The sequence below is a fragment of the Falco naumanni genome, chromosome 3 (assembly GCF_017639655.2).
Source record: "Falco naumanni isolate bFalNau1 chromosome 3, bFalNau1.pat, whole genome shotgun sequence".
Taxonomy (NCBI): Eukaryota; Metazoa; Chordata; class Aves; order Falconiformes; family Falconidae; genus Falco; species Falco naumanni.
The window spans coordinates 99,264,994-99,288,185 of NC_054056.1; the positions used below are offsets into that span (position 1 = coordinate 99,264,994).

The 23,192-nt window shown below is 34.9% G+C and overlaps 1 protein-coding gene across 2 annotated transcripts in view; it reads right to left on the bottom strand.

Annotated features, from left to right (window-relative positions):
* The window catches only part of CSMD3 (CUB and Sushi multiple domains 3), a 726,030-nt gene that overhangs the window by 366,141 nt on the left and 336,697 nt on the right, over positions 1-23,192 (bottom strand). For both annotated transcript variants that reach the window (XM_040588420.1, XM_040588419.1), the window contains 2 exons: positions 7,792-7,895; positions 1,353-1,465 (listed from right to left, as the gene is read on the bottom strand). In XM_040588420.1, the coding sequence (XP_040444354.1) occupies positions 1,353-1,465; positions 7,792-7,895 (217 nt within the window). The remainder of the gene's footprint in view (positions 1-1,352; positions 1,466-7,791; positions 7,896-23,192) is intronic.

A 23,192-nucleotide genomic window follows, 5' to 3' on the forward strand; every position in this document is an offset into this window, starting at 1 on the left:
CTACTGCTTCTAAGAATAAATGTAACTCATGAATAAAACAAGACATTGGTATATTGTAAGACACTAGATAATAATACTCTACCTTCTGCAAACTACAATTGTTGCAAGTAAAATTAACCTTACTAGAAAATAATTCTGTAAATAAAGGAAACATCTACTTGAGCTATGCAAATTATTCTGAGTTAAGATCTAAAAAGCTTCCTTTTCCATGCAGCTATGGCTCGTGTTTTGTTATATTAACAAATTCTCAAACTTATTTATAGTAATAATTTCTATTGCCCTTTCAACATCTGCAATGTGGAAATCCTGGGTCTTAATACCTACTATACAACAAAGTAGTAAGATCTTTCTGTCTTTGTCCACTAGATCTGAATATCAAGAGAACACAAGCACATTCATGCTGTATCAATATGGACCTTAATATACATGAACAGGCAAAGAAAAGTTATGGACAGAAACACCCCAGCAAATCACATTGTACGGGTCTGCTCCCAATATGCTTATTCACTCGATGTGCCTATCCTCAACACCACCTCCATCTCCAATACACACGGTTGTTGGTTTAACTTTTACCTTTCATCTCTCCCCTTGTGATGAATAATCATGCTTTCTATTATCTGGGTTTGGTGGTAGGCAGGAACCATGCAATTTAGAAATTTGTTGCAAGAAATACATGCAGCTATGTTAAATATAATACAAAAATAATAAATACAACTAATCCTGTCATAATACAGAAATGCATATATATATATATACATACAATTCTTTAGTTTTTGATTCCTTCTGCTGTTCATGGTATATGAAAACTGTATGTTCTCCCAGAAGCATCAAATAGTAACAACTGGTTTATGTTACACATTATAGATCCCTCACATTTTAAGACCATAAAGCACATGTTAGTAAGTAAGTTTGTCTTGGCCCAAAACTCATCAGTAATTCAAATTCTTTGTTTGCAGTGGAGCTTTTTCTGTTGTAGTAAGCATGATTAATTTTCAAAAAAATGTAGGAAGCATTAGTTTCCTTTAACTATTTATCTTTAACTAATCACAGAATAATTTTATTTTAATTTTTTTAACATGAAATAACAGAAAACAAATATAAAACTCTATGCCAAAAAATCAACTGTTTTAAGGACACATAAAATAAAAAGTGTGCAGTTCCATGTGACATAAGACCTTTAAAAAGAACAAATTTATTTTTCGCATTTTTTCAACTCAGCTTGCATTTTCTTGTTTTTAAGACTGACAGAACTGAAAATGGAATACATCCCCTAATATAACAGAAAAAAAATCCATAATATTTGCTTCATTTTTGGTACAACATTAAATAAGTTTCCAATAATGTATTGTTACCTTTGTAGTTAACCTTGAAACCAATTGAGCCCACACTTTCATCCGTTTGAAGATGCAGCCACATCTGATTGCTCATGCTCACAATTAAGTCTGGTACAAAGCTTCCAGTTAACCTACAGATACAAAAAAAATATTTTTGTAAAGCCATTAAATAACTAGATTATTTTTTTTCCTTTTTGTAAGGGATCTAAAATAGGTTATTTCTTTGGTTTGTTTTTAAATTCATTGTATTCAGCTCACGCTAAATTAGTTATCTCCTGGCTGGTCAGCCAATATAGCTCTCAAGGTTCCAACAACTGCAGATTTTATAGGAGTACATGAACACAAAGAACTACTGCTTATGTTGTATTGAAATATTTCATCTCACTTTCAGTTGCTGGTCCAGAAAGACCTGCATCACCCCTGATCCTTATCTGGCAGTCCTGTGTACATGACTCAGGTAGAGGAAAGCGAGCATCAAATAGCACTAGAAGCCCATAATGAGACACTACATTTATTCTTCCAAAAATAAAGTATTTCTCTGGTAAACAGTTAGAACACACGCATTGCAGATATATAAGAGGAAGTTGTTGTTATTCTTAAATGGCAATACTATTATGAAGGTCCGTATGTTCCCAACACTCTCTTACCTCCCTTCATCACCTCTACAACAGTGGAAGAGCTTTGCCTGTCTGACTCAGCTGATGTTCATTCCTTCATTAACTAAAACACCAGATACCACACCTTTAAAGCCTCCTTAGGTTACAGGATGCTGATTAATTAGAAAGAATTAAACTTGTTTCTTTCTCTTTTTTTCCACTTTTCACATTGCTTTCAAAAATTTGCAAGTCAATGCAATCCTAAATGTTCATTCTGTTTGCTGAATGAAATAGTGTGATAGCAAAAAGGAAAGGTTGTAAAGGCTGCAGTCATACATTATATTGCACTTTTCCCCAAAACTTTGTCTCAAATTTGGTAAGAGTTTATCAGCTAAAACGGAATTTTGCATTCTTGTAAAATGGATCACAAACACAAGACTGTATGAAAGTGAAAACTGTTAATTGTTTTGTTGGGTTTTTGGTTTTGTTTTTTTTTTTCAGCTCTAACCATTCTTTAAAGCTAGCTGAAACTTCAAATGAACTGTTTTAAATATACTTTGCAGTTAATTTTAGTTCTTCCCTCTGGTCTTTTTTAGCTTGTTTCTGTATGAAATACTCTGCTGTGGGAGAAATTCATGTCTATTTCCCACATCTGTGTTCACAGATGGAGTGACTACAAAGACTCTTGCCAGAACTGAACAAGTAAATGCCTGGCCAAAATAATGTACTAACTGCTCATTCCTGTACTAAGGGAAAGCTTCTTCGGTGAGGTCAGTCTTTGCCAAATTAATAGATTACCAGGATGCTCCTCAGAAACAACAGTGATGTAATGGCTAACAGCATTTTGTTATTGTCACTGGTGACTGACTGTTCATTTTGGGAATATTAAGGCCATTGGGAATATTAATCTCTTTGTTGTGTCAGGGAAAATAATTCCTATGATAAACAGCCATAAATCTTTTATAATTTCTAATTTCTGAAGCCAATTACAAATATTTTTTTTTAATGCATACAGTTTTCAGACACAGTATTTTCAATTAAATAGTACAGGGAGAAAAATATCATTTCAAAATGCATTTCTGAAAATAAGAGTCAATCAACAGATCACAGAAATCACTTGTTGCTCTTTTTTAAGTGCTTAGGTGTCTCTGTACAATATTTGGGAAGACTGGGGCCACAGAGCAGTTAGACCTAGAAATAACAGGATTATGTGAAGGAAGCTATTTAAAGTAATAATGAAATTCTGCAGTTATGAATTATCCTTTCTTTCCTCCGGGGGTTTATGTGACTTCCTCTAGGCTGGATTCATTGCCTAGATTCCTCCCCTGGAAGTAAAGTCTTACACCTTCCCTTTCAAAAGCTGAGAAGTGAACACTGCCAACAGTAGAAACAGAAAGAGATGATTATGATGTCTCCCTTTTTATTAAACAGCTTAACACTTGTGACACTAAGCAGGCTGTTTTCCACCTCTTCCTCTAGGAGTCCAGAACTACCCCTCCCACATACTAGTAACATTCATTCCCTCTGAGACCGTGCACTGAAGACTAGGTTAGAGGATATTTAAAAGACTGCAACACTTTCCATCTGCTGCAGATGATCTGTAATATGGGAGATTGGATACACGTGTACCCAACACAGCAAGCACACTAAAAGAGTGAGTTTCATGCCTTGTGCACTGGATTTTCTAAATGTGTGTTACAGGAACCAGTGCCCAGATGCATATTACATTGAGTCACCTGCAGCAACTGTCAGACCAAGGTGTTGAACACAGATTTCCAAGTATCCTGAAAAAGTGCTGTGATTGATATATGAAGAAGGATCTATCACCATTTCTTTGCCTTCTTCCCCTCTGTCCTTTGGTAATAAAACTTAATACTGCTCCACCCTGCAAAGGTTTTAGTTCCATAGGAAAGCACTACGGACGCCTTCAGTCATCTTTTCAAACACACAAAAAATGTATTCCATTCAGATTTAAGTTCAATTAGGTGCTAGGTTTACTAGGCTGGAGCAGTCTGTCATGCAGCTGGGTACATGTATATGGGCACAGAATTATAGGCACCCAGGGAAACTTAATGGCAAGTACTGAAATGGCTTTTGAGTTCAGCTGCTTTTCTGATTAGCATCAGCAGAGTAGGAATTATCAGGACTACAAATCTCAATTTAGCAAGCATAATTCTATCTAACTGACACTTAAATTCAGTTTTTGGTTCTGAACTTTCCTATCTAGAAGTGCCCAGTAAAACCAGTGGACTAAACACTTTGATAGGTTTCCTGATTAACTTTGATAAATTGGAAGATACATGTTTTCACATCATTTACACATAAAACAGATGTAATCAAACCAATGTTCTTCAGCAATCTGTTGAGGAAAGATAATTATTCTAAAATTTTAAATCCCAAAATTAAATCATACGATAGCTTATTCATTTGCTATGCGTCATACCTCAGGCAAGTCTGCATGGCTTACAGGAGAAAAGATTTATTTGTTTTTGACAGTATTCAGTTATTTTTCATCTTCCTTGTAATTTTTTTAATACTTTTTAATCCTAATAACTTTGAAATTGATATTTCTGATCATAGAATAATCAGCAAGCATTCTACTGGTAAACAAAAATAATATATGTGTGGTTGAGTATACTATGTTATTTAATATTAAAACTCCACAAATTAACTGGTGGGTTTTTTGCTTTTCCAGGATCTCCATAGTAAAAATTTGTTATAAGTATTTACCTACTTATTTACAGAACTGATTTTCTTCTTGTATATTAACACTTGATAATTCTAATTAACTGTTTTATTAAAATTATTCAGAATTCCTTTATATTAATGAGAAATTTAATCCTGTTTAATCCTGTAATTTCATAATTTCTCCCCAACATAAGTCTCATCATCAGATATACTTTTATAAAATACAAATATCTTTAATGAAATAAAATCTGGACAGAGTGCTTTCACCCATTACTGAAAATATTAAATATCATTTCACTGTGTCTCAGTGTGTTACTGTAATTCAGGTTCCAATGAGAAACAATACTTTAGTTAAATGTTAATAAGACCTACTGAATTGGTACTTAATAAATGTTCTTTCCACATGAGAGAATATTCAATATAGTTTAGGAATCTAAGAATGTCTGAAACTGAATTCCAGCATTATCAGAAATATATTTTGAAGGCTTAGCACTGTTTCTAAAATAGAAATTACTGTACTTCCCCAGTTTTCAAAACTGTTATTAGCAACAATTAACACATCTACAGTCCACTGAAGAAATTTTGCATTATTCTAAAGTAATTGCACCTGAAATATCTGGCCAAGTGCTGGTTTCCTCACAAGAATCATAGAATCATTCAGGTTGGAAAAGACCTTTAAAGTCATTGAGTCCAACAATGGTTGGACTAACCCAGCACTGCCAAGCCCACAGGTAAACTGTGTCCCGAAGTGCCACACTTACACATCTTTTAAATGCCTCCAGGGATGGTGATTTCGCCACCTCCCTGAGCAGCCTGTTCCAATGCTTGACCACTGTTTCAGTGAAAAAAAATTTCCTAATATCCAGTCTAAACCTTACCTGGCACAGCTTGAGGCCATCTCCTCTTGTCCTATCACTTGATACTTGGGAGAAGAGACTCACACGCACCTCACTACAACCTCCTGTCAGGTAGCTGTAGAGAGCAGTAAAGCCTTCCCTGTCCCTCCTTTTCTCCAGACTAAACAACCCAATTTCCTTCATCTGCTCCTCATAAGACTTGTGTTCCAAACCCTTCACCAGCTTCGTTGCCCATCTCTGGACACACTCCAGCACTTCAAAGTCTTTCTTGAAGTGAGGGGCCCAAAACTGAACACAGGATTTAAAGTTTGGCCTCACCAGTGCTGAGTGCAGGGGGACAATCACTGCCCTTGTCCTGATGGCCTCACTGTTTTAGATACAAGCCACGGCGCTGTTGGCCTTTTTGGCTACCTGGGCACACTGCTGGCTCATGTTCAGCTGGCCACCAACCAGCACCCCCAGGTCCTTTCCCCCCAGGCATCTTTCCAGCCGCTCTTCCCCAAGCCTGTAGCACTGTGTGGGCTTGTTGTGACCCAAGTGCAGGACCCGGTGCTTCAACTTGTTCAACTTCATAAAATTGGCTTTGGCCCATTTATCCAGCTTGGTCAGATCCCTCTGCTAAGCCTTCCTACCCTCAAGCAGATCAATGCTTCCTCCCAACTTGGTGTTGTCTGCAAACTTACTGAAGGTGCAATCGATCCCCTTGTCCAGATAAAGTTATTGAACAGACTGAATAGAACAGGACGGAATTGATAGAATGATTACAAAAAGAATCAAAAATAGGAGGTCAGATATCCTTTGAAGGAATAATAAGCAGGAATTCATGATGTAAATCTGCAAATCCTGAAATAACTCTATCTCCTCAAACTGTTTCTCCTCAAAGTTCTGCAATTAATAATATTAATTAGATTAAATTAGGAAAGGAAAAGGTAGGTAAACATAGGTTTTAGGGTACTCAAACCAAACAAATTCTTGACTTTGTTCTCATAGTGAATAATGGAAAGTTACAATATATAAAAATAGTATTAATACATTTCCATTAAATATACTGCAGGGAATATCATTATGAGGAATACTAATTTTGCTATTGGGGTTTTGATTAAATAGATTTTTTTTTACTAAACATTTATCACATCTGTGCTGTTCTTATCTCTGTTTTAAATTTCTAACTCATTTGAACTAATAGTACCATAAGGTAATTACTGAGAGGCCAGTATATTTTAAAATAACAGCTAAATATTATTTGGCATTTTCCAAATTTATTTTCTAAATAGCAGACAATCTCTTATGGGTAAAATATTGTTTCTAAGAAATAAATGACATTTTTGTTATTTTTTCATAAAATTGAGTCAGATTTGAAAAAAACTAAATACAATGTATTTTAAGGGGCCTTCATTTCTCCTAGAAATTGAATTATTTACTTAGAATTGGAGCTACGTAAAGTGACATACTACAGGTAATGTTTAATTACACTGTCCTTCATATTTTCAAATGACTGGGGAATAAATAGGATTTCACAGAATCACTGGATTATATTGCCATCTTCAAAATTTTACAAGGTAATACATTTCTGAATTTGTCTTCTTGAGCCTTTTGTTATTATTATAAGACCAGTTACCATCACAAGGTAAGTATTTAAGAAATATATATTCTGAAGTTACTGAATGGCTGTTAAGTCTATATGTGTATCTACATGCATATCTGGGCTCACACATTCTAGAAGAATGCTAATGGATAATAAAAATCTTATTTAATTCTCAGTGTTGTCTGATTTGTAATCACATGTTATTTAAGTAATATCCTGTTCAGATCTTCTCTATATTAATTTTCTTTACTATACATACACATTTTTTGAGTTACCTACAATAGTCAATAAGCATTTGAAGGTCAAGATGCCATAGTATATCTTTTGTCATACTAAGCTTGCTAGAAGATTGTAGAAGTTTATGTATAAGTCATCCATTTATCTACTTTCAATTATGTTCTTATACAATTTTAATTTGGGAACACACTTACAAAAGGAGCACAACAGCCCCTAAAATTTACATATCTACACATGATTGTACAGGCTACACCTTTTAGATTTTCTGATTTTAGTTTATCTTATTCTTCTCTGATGTCTAGCCCATAACTTTCTGACTTCTGAACAGTAAACATGTAACAGTGTATTTAAACTGTTACCTTCAGTAATTTTAGAGGCTCAATAAGATTAATTTCTGTTGAGATTTACCTGATTCTAATCACTATTTACTCTCACCATAAAACACATTGATGTTATTCTGTAATGCATAAAAAATTTAAATGCAAAAGACTTACACTTGAAGCACAGTTTTAGGATCACCCACTTCTCCTCCATCACCAATTGTCAGTGTGTCATAGCCAATCTCCAGATCAAATTCTTCAAAATTTATCTGAATAACCTAGGAAATAAAAGAAGTAAATATATATCAGAAATAAAGAAACATACTTGCAATATCAGTCTGTAAATAAGCTTTTCAGCAGTGTAAATAAGAGATTTTCCAATAATTACATTTAACTTTAGCATATTTTACAATAAATTTCTGTAATAAAACCAACAAGTTTGGTTCATGAAATATGAATTATAAGAACTCTCAGGTATCATCACTCTGCTGACATCCTCAAAGCACTGTCATTTCACTTATTTATGTAGTTTTAAAATGTTTACTACAGTTCTGCATAATTGCATTACCTTTCTACATCAATCCAGCCTGTCCAGATTCCTCTGAAAATGTAAGTTCCTTTATAAGTGTTTCTAGATACATTTTTTTTAATTAGAGTTGACCAGAATAAAAAATAATATCTTTACTCATATAATTAAGGTTCAAAATACTTTCTTCATTTCACTGCTGAAATCTAAGATCTTTTCCATTATTTTTTAATAATTCTAACAAATAAAAAAGTAAAAGAACTCCATGAAAAATAGCTAACTCATTAGATAATACTGTGAAACATGAAAAAAATAACTATATTTTATTTTTTTGTTCAATTCATAGTCTTCAGCTTGAATCTTTCCACTGATGTCTGATGAATTCCCAAATTATTTGCGATTCTGTTGTAATCTAGCAGGTTATTGGTTGCTCTGATGGATCTGAAATTCTTTTCTTTATTCTGAGATAAAGAAAACTTTTTTATTTTCAATCAAAATAGATGTACATGTAAAAAAAAAAGTTTATTTGTTTTTTCTGCGTTAACTTTTTTCAGAGAAGCATGTTTTATTAAAAGATTTCTGGACCATTCTCTTTGTATATCACCTAAAACAGTGATAATGGGATAGGTATCACTTCAAAAAAGTGTACTTGTATAAAGCCACACATGCATAAATTAGTCTACATCTGTCCTGTATAATATTCGGTGAAACACTCACATTTTTAAGACAAGTAGTAGTAATGAACTAATTAATAAGCTTCATAATTTAATAATATATTAAAATAAATTATTATATTATAGTAACTGGCTATAAAAAATTGGAATGTTAACATATGATAATCTTATTCTTGCAGTTGTTATAACTGTTATTTCTTCTTAAAACTATCTGGATCAACCGTAAAATAGAAAATGCTGCAACTTTGTACAAAACTGGCTGCAGTAAAACAGAACCAGAAACAGTACCACCAAATAGGATCATATTTTATGTATAGGAAAAAGTCAACTGTTATTGTTTGAGCCAGTAAATCATTTTGCTTACCATGCATACCTCTGCTGAAAGAGGGTTAGAAACAGCTACCAATAACTACTCCAGACATGTTATAGTACAAATTAAGCATTTCATAACTCCAGGTCATTAAAAGGTAAGCAAACAACTGCATGTAACCTACTAATAACCCATTTCAAAAGGCTTAACATACCAAACCTGATCTGTCAAGCAGTAAAAATTTTGGATTTGGTGAAGTAAACTTGCCATTTGTTTAGCAAATGTGCTGGTAGATTGAAACGTGAAGACATTCAGTTTTAAGGGAATTTGCACAAATGGAGCAAAAGTAACATATAGCAACAGCAGAGGTGTCAATATCCAACATGTCAGAGGTAGTAAACTCATTTACTATATATGTAGTACATAAGCATTTATGTGTCTGTGAAAACTGTAATTCTTTTGGAAATTCATCCTCTGCTCTTATTCTTTGACATGCGAAGTACACAACGTACAATACAAAATGTACTTGAAATCTTCACAAATATGCCTGAATGGCAAGAAAATAAGTACTCTTAGCGATAAGATATCTTTTCAGAGTCCTTGTTTTACAATGTCAGATTTACTTTGATCAGACTCAAAGATGGCTGGATTTGGCATTGCTCATTATTTTGATTATTCCCTTTAGAATACTAAAAAGGTGTTGTGATGATACTAGCATTTAAAGTTGAGTGTGCTGGAACATTTCAAAGTAAACTCTGAGATTTAGGCAAGACAAGTAAATAACATACAACTTTGTAATAAACCTGTCAAAAATTCTTCTTTTACCAGTCATCTAACATTTTTGTCTTTTTTTGTTTTTCTGAAAAAATTGTAAATGGCTGCCTAAGGGTAGGTGGCATCCTTGAATCAGATTAACATTAAAGTAAAACCTCAACGTAATTCTACATTTTAGATTAACATTAAAGTAAAACCTCAACGTAATTCTACATTTTAGTTGTTATTGTTTGTAAGAATAAACACTTCAGGGGAAACTGCTGATTTATTACTATATTCTACATAATTTTAAACCAGATTAACATTACTGAATTATGCTATTGATTTGGTTAGTAGAGGCACAGTAGTCAGAAGCACAGGAAAAGGTATTTTTCTTGATCTATAAATTCAAATAAAGTCTTTTTTTCCCAGTTCCCCAGAGCAAGATATAAACATCATTAATATAAATGAGATATGATCCATTGTTTTTATTGATCCATATAAATAGTGATCATGTTTAAAATATATTTATCTATTTATTGAATTTATGCCCTGTCCCATAAAACTGAAAGAAAAAAAAAAATATACAGAGGGACTACAAAATATTTCCAGTCAGGTATACTTCCAGGGAACAGTATTATCAACAAAAATATTTCACAAGTATTTCATCAAATATATGATTTGCCTGAACTACAGGATTCTGGAGAAGAGGATGATACTATCAAAGGTGAATCTGGAAGGCAGGCAAAGGAGGGAAATTTCAAAGATGCAGAATTCTAGCTGAGACAGGTTACCACCATACTCATGATCTATCATTTCACACATTAGAAGTCAACAAATTATATCAGATATGTGTCTGTATGGCTTCAGAACTGAGTAAGACTATCTTTACTTAAAATTAAACTATATAATAATTACTACTCTCTTCTTTTTCAGAAAGAACTATTCAGTAGTCTTCACAATTTTGTACCTTTATAGTAGCTTTTGTGATGTATACAGCAGGTAGCAGAATACTGTAATTATCCTGATACAGACTAATCATATTTTGAATTTTGTTTTAGAGGGTGTTATTAAACATGTCCCTAGACACTGATGTCAAGTAAAAGGAATCTTTTATTTCCTCTTCCTCCATATATGTATGTAAACAACAAACCTACTTAAAATAAAATATGCTGAGCTGTGCACTTATTCATTAAAATAAGTATGAAAGTACCTAAAAGGAAGGCAATAGTCTCTCTACAACCTGATCTGCTTTTGCTGTTTATAAACACAGGAACAATAAACAATTTATAATTGCTGAATTAAATTAAATTTATAAACTCAGAAGTAAATAAATAATAATAAAGACAGTAATACTACTTATTATTATCCAAGCTATACAGAAAAAAAGAGTCCTATATGAAAAATAACTTTCTGAGAATTATGATCGTGTGTTTTAGTCTCTAATAATTTTGCTATCACTTTTCCAAAGGAAAAAATGGAAGCAGAAATCTAATTTCTAAAAGTTAGTAATTGTACCTCCTTTCTGTGCTTTGGAATATATGCTTTGGAACTCACTTCTTGGACAAAATTGAGTCTGTTACCCAGGTCCAGTAACATGGGAGAGGACTATTGATTAGTCAATGGCTAATCTGAGAACTTCCTACAACTTGTCAAAGAGAGAACATTCTTAGGAGGATGTGTTCCAGACAACAATCTTTCCAGACAGTTGTTCAATACGGCTATGTGTCTAGTTCCTAATGGAACTAGCTCTCCAAAGTTTTTTCAAGGAAAGTAGTGTTCCAGGTACTCAAGTTTTTAAATTTTCAAAACATACAAAGTAGAATGGTGTGTAACAGAAGCAGGTATATGTGTTTCAGAACTGTTTCTGAAAGGGAAGTATAAAGATTTAAAGTTGTATGTATTGCCATATGTGCATCTGTTATCCTAAGGCTTCCAATGCAAATGCAAATGCAAATGTATAATGAAGTTTTCACTTCATAAAATTTTATATTTTACAAGTAAAGTAATGATAAAATTTCTAAAGATGTTACGAATTTTTCTCCTCAGAAGAGTACTTAAAAATTAAGCTAAGATATAGCTTAAACAAGCTATGTCTTAGATAATATTAAGGAACAAATTTGAATTCAAACATCCTGCCAAGAACAAAACATTATTACATACTATTTTGCTGTACACTGCATATAATTCAGTGATTCCAAATATCCAAGAACTGCTGTGTAATATAATGTAAGTCTAAATACTAAGCACTTCTGTCCTTTCAAATTTAATCTTTCAGTATCAGAGAGGAAGAGAAGAGGGGGAGAGCAGAAGAAAAGGAGAAATAAAACTTGGAGATTTATAGAACATTATAGAAAAAAGCAGGTGACACACAATTACACAAGGTAAGACAATTCTGGGAGATAAATACCCACTAGCTGAACTGGAAAGTTCCTTCTATATTGTTGAGTCCATTTGTTGACAACAGGATTCATCATACTTAAGTGTTGACACCTACAGTGCAAACATCTATATTTGATGTAGACTTCTTCATAACCAGTGAAAAAACATGTCTAGACTGTAATCCATTTCATCACAAAGTAGATAACACACACTAGGTCAACCACAGCTTAGAAGTACCTATTTCTCTCCCTTGGCTATGAAGTGAGATTAGGCATTTATATATGGATGTCTACACTGTGGACCTCTAAAATTGAATTCACTCACATAAATATATTTAAGTAGTACCATCTGAGATGCTGTAAAACTGCCAAAAGATCCACACAAACTCTGCAGATACAAGATCTTCAGGAGAACTGTGCTCTTTCGGGAAGGCAGCTGAAGACCAGATTGGGTTACCCTGGAGTATATGTCAGTGGTTGCCAGTAATCTCAGTCCTATAGATGAATTCTGCTTTGCAGAGTCATTGGTAAATACATAATGTAATCTCTTTCATGCAATTCTTTACAACGTGTTTTTGTTTTGTTCTGGTTTGTTTTTTTCAATTCCAATACTAATGCTATATGTTACTTAATTTTCCATAGAGATTAATCCTACAATCAGGTTTTTATAAAGGTCATTTAGAATTATTTACTTTGGGGCCACAAAAATTGAAAATAAATGTAATTACTTCCTTATCCTAAGAACAGATACTATTGGAACACATTAAAATGGAGGGATAGCACATTAAAATAACAGCTTGAAGCAGTATTTTTATTTTTCATGTTATAGTTTTTAGTTCGCATAGAAGTATGACCTCTATTGTGTTGGCTTAATTTCACAAGTTTCTGATCGGAGGAATACAGTCTCAACATTTTATCAACTTACACAGCCTCAATAAAAAATCAAAGTATTCTACAAAAAAAAAAAAAAAAAAAAAAAGTTATCTTGTAAATAAGGTCATCTACAAATAACAAAAAAAAAATAAAAATTACACAATCTAATTCAATTGTCAATATACCATCCACAAAGATAAATAAAGGAGTACAAATCAATTATTAATTGGCTTTTACTTCAGTCAGCGTTTATCATGTTCCAAAAAAAACCCAAATTATTATATAACTTTTATCTTGTGAAACAGAATACTATGTTGTGGCTTTTGGGCTTTCTTTACCTGTAAGCAATTATTTCGAATTGGATTTTGCCATATTTCCATTACTCAAATATTTTAGCTTTTGCAAATATTGTCTTATTATACTTCTAAGAATTACTAGTGGCTGTACACAAAAGCAATTTCACTCATTTTTATTAAGCTAGTGGAAAAGAACATAATTTTTTTGATCTAAGCACTGAAGGAAATGACTGGTTAGTAACTAACTTTAACATGGTGTGGGAATGGCATTTGTACCTAGAGGACAGCAAGTGGGATAAAGGTTAGATTTGGAAATTCTGGCCACCTCTCTAGTGCCATGACATATCTACAAAGAAATCTATTTCTGCAAACATTATCTTACAAAACACCATTATATGAATGATCCAAACATACTAGGAACAGCAAGATACCTCACTGAAATATATCCACAAGATATCTATTTTCATCAGTTTTCACTGTTAACTGTAGAAAAAAACACCTATAGATTGCTAATACTGTCATGCCCACCCTTTGCTCATCAATCAAAAGGCATTCTCTGGTTGCCATCTTCATGGTTAGAAGTGAAACTAGGCAAGGAGAAGAAAATACACTCAGTTTATATCTGTGTGTCCTCATATACCCTCAGGATGGTCAATTGTTTTCATGCTGAGGATGTCTAACTACTTCCCAGTAAGTAAATGATGTGCATTTATATCTGATGGCATAAGCTATAGAAATGCTACTGTCTGATTGATAGGATTTATTACCATAATTTTCCATAGAATCACTGGTCCCTCCATCAAAATAATTGTGTTATTATATATTCAATTATAGAAGAATAGTTTCACTAGGAGAATATATTGAATCCATCATTTATTCTAAGACTGAGGTATAATTTTATTTAAATTATTTATACTGAGGTATAATTTTATTTAACATTAATACTACCATGAAGCAGCTAATCCTGGAAACCCTTTCCAGGATCATTAAGGACAAGAAAATCACCAGTAGTCGTCAGCATAGCTTTACCAAAGAGAAGTCTATGCTGAATAGCGGGGGTCTGCTACAAGCCACCCGACCAGGAAGACCAAGCAGATGAGACCCTCTATGTACAGCTAGCAGCCATCTCATATTCACATGCCCTGATCCTCATGGGGGACTTCAGCCACCCCGCTACCTGTTGGAGGGACAGTACAGCAGGGCATAAGCAATCTAGGAGATTCCTGGAATGCACTAACTATAACTTTCTTCTCTAAACGGCCTTTCGATACTTAACGGAGGCCTGTAAGAAAGATGGGGACACTTTTTTTAGTAGGGTCTGTAGTGACAGGACAAGGGGCAACAGTTTTAAACTGAAAGAGGGTAGGTTTAGATTAGATATAAGAAAGAACTTCTTTACTGTGACAGTGGTGAGACACTGGAAGAGGCTGCCCAGAGAAGCCCATCCCTGGAAGTGCTGAAGGTCAGATTGGATGGGGCTTTGAGCAACATGTTCTAGTGGAAGGTGTCCCTGCCCATGGCAGGGGTGTTGGAACTAAATGATCCATAAGTTTCCTTCCAACCTAAACCATTCTATGGTTCTGATTCTAAGTCATGCTTGACCAACTTTGATAAACTTCTATGATGAAATTACTAGCCTCGTAGATGAGAAGGAAGCAGTGGATATTGTCCCCTTGGGCTTCATGTAAGCCTTTGATACTGTCTGCCGTAAGATATTCATAGACAAGCTGTTGACGTATGGTCTGGGTTGAACAGACAGGGAGGTAGATTGAAAACCAAATGAAAGTCTGGGCCCAGAGGGTGGTAATCAGCAGCACAAAATTGAGTTGGAGGCCAGTAACTGGTGGTGTATCCCAGGGGTCTACACCGGGACAAGTCCTGTTTAACATCATTGTTGGTCTTGATGATGGGGTAGAGTGTACCCTGAGCAAGGTTCCCACAACACCAAACCACTAGCAGTGGCTAATAGGCCAGAGGGTCATCCTGCCATCCAGAGGGACCTCAACAGTCTGGAGAAAAGGATCAGCAGGAACCTTATGAAGTTCAACATGGGAAAGTACAAAGTCCATCCTGTGGGGAGAAACAACCCCTATATTAGTATATGCTGGGGACCACCCAGCTGGAAAGCAGATTTGCAGATGTGTACCTGGGGGTCCTGGTGGACACCAGGTTAAACATGAGCCAGCAATGTGCCCTCACTGCTAAGAAGGTGAATAGTATCCTCAGCTGTATTAGAAAAAGTATTACCATTAGGTAGAGAGAGGTGATCCTCACCCTCTGCTCAGCTGTGGTGAGACACATCTGGATATGGCCTCCAGTACTCCCCAGTACAAGAAAGACTTGGACATACTGGAAAGAGTCTACTGAAGGGTTGTGAAAATTACTAAGGGACTCAAGCATCTCTCCTACGAAGAAAGACTGAGAGCTGAGGCTGTTCAGCCTGGAGAAGAAAAGGCTTGCAGATGATCTTATCATTGTATACAAATACATGAGGTGAGGGTACAAAAAGGATGGAGCCTGTTTTTACTGATGCAATGGGCACAAACTGAAACACAAGAGGTTCTGTTTGAACATCAGGAAACAATGAGGGTGACCGAGAACTGGCACAGGTTGCCCAGAGCAGTTGTGGAGTCTCTCTCCTTGGAGATACTAAAAAGCCATCTGGACATGGTCCTGGGCAACTGTCTCTAGGTGGCCCTGCTTGAGTAGGGGGGTTGGAAAGAAGTCCCTTCTATCCTCAACCATGGTTCTGTGAAAAATGAATTATCTAAAAATTAGGCATCTGTTAAAAAATTATTACTTACTACCTTCACGGCTAGTGCTTTTCTACAGGTAAGCTATCTGGAGAAAAATTAATCTTGCCTATTTTGGACATTCCTTTTAGAGTAAATAATTAATCAGTACATTAGGATTTGTACCCCTAGTGAAATTAATATCTCTTCATTAATTGGAGAGAGTTTAAAATAAGAAGTCTACCAATTATGGCAATTAATATTCTGTTGACTAAAGTGAGATGACATTGATCTGTGTAAAATTTCTCTCTTCCATAAAATTGTCCCTCCTTGTCTTCTTTATTACAGTTGTGAAAAAGACAGGGATGACTGTGTTGAGAATAATGTGCTAATTATTTCCTATTACATCTAGCTGAACACAACTCCCTGACTGGAAAGCATTTGATATAGTAGCATGAGGAATGATAGCTTTTAGAGAAAGGTGAAAGAAGATGCAATTGATTACAACTTAAGAGTTATAGAAACACGTGGCTATATGGTTAAAAAGAAATGTATATTCATATTAGGAAGTTGGACGTAGCTAACCTAAGATCATATTTGTTTTCTTAGACTGACAAAATACAGAATGGCAACAAGGCCAGCTGTAAACAAAAAAAGAGAAAAAAGTGTTGAAATATTACTAAACATCAATATTCCACGTAAATTTGTATACCAGAGATAAAAATGCTAACAAATTGAAGTTTACAAAAGCCAATAAAGCAAGTTTGGTTAGGCTTTTTTTCTTTCTTGAAAGACATGTATAAATATTGAATTAAGCAAAAAATAATTAAAATGTATATACACAAAAACTTTATAGATATATGTACTAATTATAGAATCCAGGAATGGTTTGGGTTGGAAGAGATCTTTAAATATCATGTAATCCAACCCTCCCTGCCATGAGCAGAAACATATTTCACTATCAGGTTTTCAAAGCTGTCCAACCTGACTTTGAATGTTTCCAGTGATGGTGAATCACAAGTTCTCTGGGCAAAGTGTCCTTATCACCCTCACATAAAACGGTTGTTTCTTTTATCAAATCTATATTGACCATCTTTTACTTTAAACGGTTACCCTTTGTCCTTTCACTACGCTCCCTGGTAAGAGGTCCTTCTCCATCTTTCTTATAATCCTCCTTTATATGATTAAAGGTCACAATAATGTCTCCCTAGAGCCTCCTCTTCTCCAGGATGAACAACCCTAACTTTCTCAGCCTTTTCTTTATAGGAGAGATCTTTCAGCACTCTGGTCATTTTCATGGCCTCCTCTGGACCCACTCTAACAGGTCCGTTGACATCTCTAGGCTGCCTCACAAAAGCATGTAAATAACTGATGAGGTTTAAGACTATTTTCAAGACACAGTAAAAATGGATTTCCCAACTTTGAAGCTGTGATCCATAAAATCATATGTAGACACCACGTAACCCCTAAGGCATTTAAACTCACAGTATAGGTCTAGTTTTGACCTGTATATGCACCAGATGTACAAAGGGTATAAGGTAATATATGAGAACATTTGGAATTCTTTTTCTCAGTAACATGGGGGAATGTACAGTACCTTCCCATTCATCTGATCAGACAGCTGTTCATGTTCCAGACTCCCAACTCTGCTTCCTCCTGTCTAATCTAGTCTTCTGAATATGTTTCATATGCCTTAGAAAAACATTCTCCAATGTACTTTGCAAAAATTATGGAGGAATGTCAGTTCCAGATAAGCACAAGTTTGAACAGTAGTAAGAGCTATAAACATTCTAGTCTTTTTCTTTCTTTTAACAGAGGGGTTTGTACTTTCTATTAACAAGAGGGTTTTTTTCCAAGATTTGTTATATTTGGAATTCATTTCCTCACTAATTTTTAGTGATGTTTGAGTACCTAATGTTATATCTCTTTGATAACATAGATCCTAAGGTAGAAAGGTTTTACAGCAATTTAGTGAAGCTTCTGATATTATGAAGGAGGTGAACTGTATTTCATTAATAACACCATCCCAGTAAATAATAAATAAAAAGAGATGAGACTAAAAGATCATACAGCAGAGTTAGCAGCAAAAGCATATTACAGTATATTACAGTAAGACTCAAATCTAAGAAGCTTCTAAAGAAAACAAAAGTAATCTTAAACCGTTGTATTTGAATTAACTTTAAATACATAACGTTCCATGAGTTCCATTTTCTACCTTTCAAAAAAATACTTTTGTAGTAAACAACATCAGTCCACTTTACTGCTTTCCAAGGAGACACATTAAAAAAATCCTGAAACTTTTTTGTACTTTTGCTCTAAGGTCTTTTTCTTTTACTTCCACACATAGGGAGATGATAATGTACCAGACAATCTAAAAAAGTATGATTTCCCAAGAGCATTATAAACAAATAGTGATAGGTATAAGTAGGAAAAAATGAAAAAAAACCAAACATGATCATCCTTTCCTCATAAAACTAAGGTCAGAGTTGAAAATAACAATCAAAAAAAAAAAAAAAAACAAACCCAAAAAACCATAAAAACACCACCACTACCATTGCTCTTAAATAGCAAGAGGACTGCAATCATAGGAAGGGGCTGAGGACTTCTAATTAACTTGTCCCTGATTCTGTTCTACCATTCAGTAGTTAGCCAAACAGGGTATCTTTGCATGCAGCACAGAAGTCTGCCTTTTTTCATCCCACAGAGAGTAAGCAGTCTGTTCCAAAAGAAAACAGAGTGGTCACTAACGGATGTCAGCCTAACTTGATGAGCAGCTATACATTCTGAAGGCGACAAAACCACAGGAGTCATAGTAATAGACTTAAGTCTCAGTGGATATTCCTGCAAGCATCACCTTCAGTTTGCATTGTGAAAATGTATTGTGTTTACATGGTAAGGTTTTGGTAGCAGGGAGGGACTGCAGGGGTGACTTCTGTGAGAAAAGATCAGGAACTGCCCCTGTGTCAGACAGAGCCAGTTCTTGCTGGCTCCAAAACAGACCCACGAGAGGACACAGCTGAGCAAAGCAGGCAAGCTGGTGGCACTTCTGTGATAACATCTTTAAGAAAAGGTAAAAAATGCTGCACAACAGCAGCTAAAGGAGAGGAGTGAGAAAATGTGAGAGAAACAACTCTGCAGACACCAAGGTCAGTAGAGAAGGAGTGGGAGGAGGTGCCCCAGGCACTGGAGAAGACACTCCCCTGCAGCCTGTGGACAAGACTATGGTGATGCAGGTTGTTCCCCTGTAACCCATGGAGGTTCATAGTGGAGCAGGTGTCCACCTGCAGCCCATGGAAGACCCTATGTCAGAGCAGGTGGACGTGCCCCAAAGGAAACCATGACCCCATGAAAAGCCTGCACTGGAGCAGGTTTCTGGCAGGTACTGTGACCCCATGGGGCGCCCACGCTGGAGCAGTCTGCTCCTCAAAGACTGCACCCCATGGGAAGGACTCGTGCTGGAGCAGGGGAAGAGCATGAGGAGGAAGGAGTAGCAGAGACAAAGTTTCCCCAAATTAAGTCTGCTTTGCTAATGATGGTAACTAGTGAGTGATATCCCTGTCACTGTCTCAACCCAGGAGATTTTTCACCATATTTTCTCCCCCTGACCCGTTGAGGAGGGGCTGGCACATAGCAGACAGCCAAGGTTAATCCACCACAGAATGGTACCATGAATCTTTAAAGGAGTCACTTCATAGAAAACAAGGAAACAAACTACCAGTAGCTCCATTTCTGAACAAATATCAGAGAAAGGTATGTATTGAGCAGAAGAATTTACTATAAAGATCACTGACAAGAGCAGCCAAGTGAACTCAACTGTGGAGGAAAGTGACAAGTCTCTGTGCCAAAAATTCATCAAACAAAAAAAGGCTGAAACATATCAAATGCTCACTGTGCAAGTAATGAAAATTTCCTATCAAAGTCTCTGGGTCATATGCATATGTCTTTTTAAAAGTTTTAGCTTGGGTGTGCATATTCATGGTAAGTACAAATCAGAAAATGTTTGCATTCCACGTGTATGGGAAACTAAATTAGACCAATTTAAGGAACTTATAAAAGTCAAACAGAACTAGAACTCAGATTTGGCCTTTAATTCTAAAGTTTTAATCAAATGTGGAGTTAATACCTGAAATTCAGGTTATGACTAGAGTCTAAAATTGTGGATGGCTGAAACAGAAGTAATTACTTCTGTTGTAGTTATTGCAATAGGTACAATCTGTTAACCATTCCCTATGGCTGAGACCATATTTTCAGAGTGTAAAACATTGCTCTTATAGTCACAGAAATGGCAGGAAAATATTTAGTAAGATAAAATCTACAATAATTAAGAAAATGGACCTGTCATCCTTTTATAATGAATTTTGAGTTATAGTAAAATTGCAGGATGGAAGGACGTCATTTATCCCTCTGCAATTGCATTAATATTTTTTTTCCTCCACATCTCCTTTATTATACTATTTTTCTCCAACATAACCCAAAGCACATGCACATTCGTCCCGACTCCAAATTCTCTCATTTAGCAGTTTATTCTATTCTCTCACTCCTGAGCCTGCTAAATTCCTGCCTTAGAAATAGCTGGATTCCCTTCTATGCTCTTACTCTGCTAAGACAATCCCCCCTCCCCTCCTTCACATACATTTCTAAGATTTTTTTTAAAAACTGCAGTATATATGTCACTCAGATTTTTTTAACTGGATCAAAATGTTCATGAACAATATGGAAGAACAGCATCGCTGACACTACAGAGAAACTGAATGTATTCTGAACAAAACTGAAATATTTTTAAACTTTCTAGTTTCATATTATCTCCTGTTGATAAATATAGTTCAAGCTTTTTTAATCTGTATGGGAAAACAGGTTTGTGGTTAAAATATATATTTAAGAGTGAGTTTAATGAGCTCATATTTTCTAATCATTTCACTGTGACACCCATATTACATCTTCACACTAGGCATAGGAGAAGCCAAGTTTGAGACATTTGCTTGTAAAAAGAGCTGCACTGTAGTTTGTTCCAACAGGCTTGACCAAAAGAGACTTCAAGAAATGAGCGCTTGAATTCATGCTAAAGCACCCAGCCTGCTTGAGGTTTATACTGTTAATGTGAATAAATATGGATGGCAACTGGGTTTAGGCTTCACAGCAAGCTTAGGAAACGTTTCACTGACAGTTTAGATATGGTTAACAAAATAACACAGCTGTGGTAAATTAAATGTAAACACTCAGCTTTCTGCTGAATTTGTTTTGCTTATTTTTGGCTTAGCTTAAAAGGCACAAAAACTCAGAAATTAAGAGATGAAATTTTTGCTGGAGGAAAACAGCAACATAATGACATAAGGAAAGAGAAAGGGAAGAATGGAATGTAAGAATATCTTTTAAAACCTAATTAAGAGTATCTTAATATAGAGTGAATAAACGAGAACCATATCAATCCCATAGCAGTTGCAAGTTATTGCCTCAGTAAACTTTTTCAGACTTGTAGAAAATATCATGTGAGGAGTTTCCAAGACATTTTGAACTATTTCAGCAGTTTCTCAAAAAGTGAAGGACTATAGCAGTTGGAAACAAATGTCATAAATTTTCAGTAGGCTCTGCCATTACTACAAAATTCAGATTATAAATTTCCTAACAGATATTTGACATCCACAAAAAAAAAAAAAAAAAAAAAAAACAAAAACCAAACAAACCACAAAAAAACCAACAACCTAGCAAAAGGAATAATTAAAAAAAAAACCCAAAAACAAACAAAACACAAGCCTAAAACCAAGAAAACCCACTCCCAACTATTTCCCAACTCTCAGGCATAAATCTTTACTTATTTCAAAATTATTTCAAAATTCAATAGATAGAAAGGTAAGAATGGGAACACTGGCAAACTTTTGAAACCTATATTCTAAAGAACACATTATAAAGAATACATTTATGCATGCAGTAAGCATACTTTTATGCTTGAAATACAATGAATATAAATTTAAAATATAATGGTGACAAAGAAAAAATAACATGCAATCATGTAAAATTTCTTTTTTTAGAACTCCTGCCTGTAAACTAATCAGAACCTGGACCTAGTTTTCTGATCTATCTAAATTTAACAATCACCTTATATATCTAATTTCTCTTTATAATCTTGGAAAACAGCTTTATGGTTTTTTTTAAAGGAGTCCTTTTGCTTATTTTTCTCCTTCTTAATGTATGGTGGTGAACGATATGTGGTGTGAATATGGCTGAGATCTGTCAGAATGGCTGTCATTCTAGCACTGACATTTTCCACAGTGTTTCAGTCAGTGGATTACAAAAAAACCCAGCAAGTATAAGTCATAAGACTTGAACTCTGGTTAACTTTAGCCTTAATTCAGATTTCACTGGTATTTTAGCCTGTTGCTAAATTTAAACTGATCATTTTGTTGCCCATCCTTTTGAAGGGCAAAATCAATAGTCAAAATTGCAATTTTGTTATCCCACATGCTATCTAAGGAAATTACATGAATGAAGGTTTAATGTAACCCAGCAAATAGCATTTTTGCCATTAGTAGTGAAAAACCCACAGGATTTGTACTGACCCAACAATGAGTATCTCTGCATTATTTGGCTTTCTTTTGTCCAAAAATGTTTTTAGCATGCTATGATAACAATTATCTAGCAATTACTGCCTAACAGGTCTGGTGTAGCTCTATGTATACTATATATGGCAAAGAAAATTTAATAAACCAAGGCATTCACTGTCTAACAACAGCCCTTTATGTTATGTGAAGCTGAAAGAATTATGCAACCTTCAGAGTTTACCTAGTAACAAATGAAAAGGAAGCAAGTGAAGATACAAATGAAAAAAACAATCATGCCTTGGTGCAGTCCTGGAAACGGTGATCTTACTTAATTAGTAATGAGGCCAGTTTATTTTGCTAAGCTAAAGCAGAGGTATGCAGCAAACTAATATTATTGTATACAACAACAACAACAAGGTTTTTTTTAGGGATTAGTTAAGAACAAAATAATTAAGTACACCATTCTTATATTGGTAAAATACCTAAAGCATTTG